The sequence below is a fragment of the Muntiacus reevesi genome, chromosome 16, assembly GCF_963930625.1.
Source record: "Muntiacus reevesi chromosome 16, mMunRee1.1, whole genome shotgun sequence".
NCBI classification, from domain to species: Eukaryota; Metazoa; Chordata; class Mammalia; order Artiodactyla; family Cervidae; genus Muntiacus; species Muntiacus reevesi.
In genome coordinates, this window is record NC_089264.1 from 4,034,616 (window position 1) to 4,037,141 (window position 2,526).

The following is a 2,526-nucleotide window of genomic DNA, read 5'->3' on the forward strand; positions in this document are numbered from 1 at the left end:
CCATGTGGAGCTGAGACTAGAACTGGGACTTTGAGATTTCCAGTTCACAGCTTTTCCCATGCCATCCTATTTCTTTGAACCCCCTGCCTTTACTGGGAGAGCCACTTATTGCAGACAGCCCATTAAATAATCTGGGATGTTGTACGTCAGCCCTTATTCCCCAAATTCATTTCAGGGGCCTCTCTTGTGTCTTCACAAATAAGGAATGAAATAAAGTCGGAGGCTCACAGAGTGGGCAGTGATGGCCCATTGTGCTAGCAGCTTTGATAGCTGTACCCCACGTTGGCCACCAATGTCCCCTACATCGAAGAGGGCTGACCTGTGCGACCGATTCGGTACTGCAGGAGTGACAGCGTATGCCTTGTGAAGCCAACTGTTAACAGCGCTACAGCTTCTGCCTCCTTTCGGACCCCTGGGGAAGTGCCCTCAGCTCTGGGATCCTGTGCTTTGCACTCATGCAGAGGGCTGTGCAAACACCCAAGCAGCCCTGTGGGGAGGCCCACAATGGAAGGAACTGAGACCCCCGACAGCCAGCACCACTTGCCTGCCATGCAAGTGAGCTACCAGGAAGTGGATCCTCCAGCTCCCGACAAGCCTTCAGAGGACTGCCTCTTGGGCTCACATCTGATGGTAGGCTCATAAGAAACCCCAAGTCAGAATCACCCAGCAAAGTGCTCCCAAATTATTGACCCACAGAAACTGTGAGCTATGAACAACGTTTATGTTGTTTTGAGCCGCTTAGTTCTTGGGTAATTTGTTACACAGTGGTAGATAAACTGGATTTTTTTCAGAGCTGTACCATATGGACTGTGGGTAATCTTAACTACAGAGAGGTGGTAGGGGCTTAAGGAAGCATTTTCAGTAAATTGTTTTTTGTGTTGTTTTTGTTTTCCACCAAAGGAATTGGATTCTCAGTCGACCTCAGAGGGCTTTGTACAGTTTAACTAGAAATGCGTTTTTCTCTTTAAAGCTTTTCTAAATGAGTGCCGCTCTATACTGAGGACATTTGCAAGTCTGAAGAGCAAGGCAGCTTGAAGTGGCGTTCACTCAGGCACCCTTAAGTCATCTCACAGCCCTTTGGACCCCGCCTTCACTGTCGCTTTTGGGTCTCTGGGCCATGGCTTTGCCTGCCCTTTGGGAAAGCCTGGACAAGGGAAAATAACGAAACAAATCTACTAGGAAGGGGAAAGGATAGAGACCCCACTAGATGTTGGAAGTGGAAATCTTAAAATCATTTGCAAAACATCAGGTCCAACACCCGCTGGGAGGCTGAGCCGTCACCTCTTCTCCCTGTGTCTCCACCCACTGAAGTTCGATCCTAGAAAAATCTGCTCATGTCCCCAAGAGCTCTGGAGAGGATCTTGGCGTAGAGAGGCTGTTGTGCCTACTGGGAGGGTTGGAGCCAGGGTTACACCGGCTCATTGGCGCGTTTCCTCTGAACTAGACGAGGCTGCGTGTGGACCTCCGAACCGTGGCCCAAGACGAGGCGCCCTTGCGCGGGCGGGAGGAGCCTGGAGGTGGGACCCTGCAGGCGCGCCTCACCGGCAAAGGCAACCCGCGCGGAGCGCGCACGGCCGCTGAGCGCCGGCGCCTCCAGCATGGAGTGGGAGCTCAACTTTCTGCTCTACCTGGCGCTCTTCTTCTTTCTGCTCTTCTTACTTTTCCTCCTGCTCTTCGTGGTCATCAAGCAACTGAAGAACTCGGTGGCCAATACGGCCGGGTCGCTCCAGCCCGGGCGTCTCTCCCTGCACCGGGAGCCTTGGGGCTTCTCCCGCGAGCAAGCGGTGTGACGGGCGCCGCGCGCACAGTGGCGGGAGGGCATGGAACCGTGCGGGCACCGGGTCGGGGCTCGTCTCCATTCTCTGGCCGCACGGCCGCCCGGGTTCTAGGGCCAGGCTCGGCTGCCTCGCTGGCAGGTCCGTTTGGGCATGGGAGCTATTGGCAAATGGGCGAGTTTCTCTGCTCCTCCGGGAAGCTGAGGGCTCACGGCGCGCTGGGATGTCAGGGATGACGGGTGCCTGGGGTCTGGGCTGGTGGTGTGCTTTTAGGGAGGGACCCTAAGCTTTTCCGGGGCGGGTAGAGATACGGAAAAGAGAGAAGTTCAGCTTTTGAAGCTAGAATGGCTTTGAGCACCCGCTAGCTCTTCTTTCCAGTCCAACTGCATCTTTATCTTGTACCCCAGGGATCCAAAACAAAATTATTCAGATGATTCAGTCCAGGCACTTTCAAACAAAACCGAATGTCAACCTAAGCGTTGGGATAAGAGACAGGAGAAAACAGGCCACACTGGGAGTATTCCACATACTGCTTTGAAAGTCTGCTGTGGTAGACCCTACGTGGGGTTCAAGCGGCGGCGCGCGGGAGAAGGGGTTCAGTGGCCCATTTGTTATGGGGTATCTCCCCTTCCTCCTGATCCCTGCTCCTATTCTAGACTCCGACCCTGTAGGTGCCTGCGGATTGCTGCGGCGGGTGGGTCTAGAATCAGCAGGAGGGTGAGCGTTAGAGTGGGAGTCACTGGGAAATTTC

General features: G+C 54.2%; 1 protein-coding gene across 1 annotated transcript; it reads left to right on the top strand.

Moving 5' to 3' along the window:
- Window positions 1-1,598: 1,598 nt before the first annotated feature.
- SMIM43 (small integral membrane protein 43) lies at window positions 1,599-1,790 on the top strand. The gene has a single exon (XM_065907534.1). It carries the CDS (start codon window positions 1,599-1,601, stop codon window positions 1,788-1,790), a length of 192 nt encoding a protein of 63 aa, XP_065763606.1.
- The last annotated feature ends 736 nt before the right edge of the window (window positions 1,791-2,526 follow it).

Coding starts and splice junctions, on each gene's coding strand:
- SMIM43 (XM_065907534.1), top strand. CDS start 1,599: ATGGAGTGGGAGCTCAACTTTCTGCTCTACCTGGCGCTCTTCTTCTTT.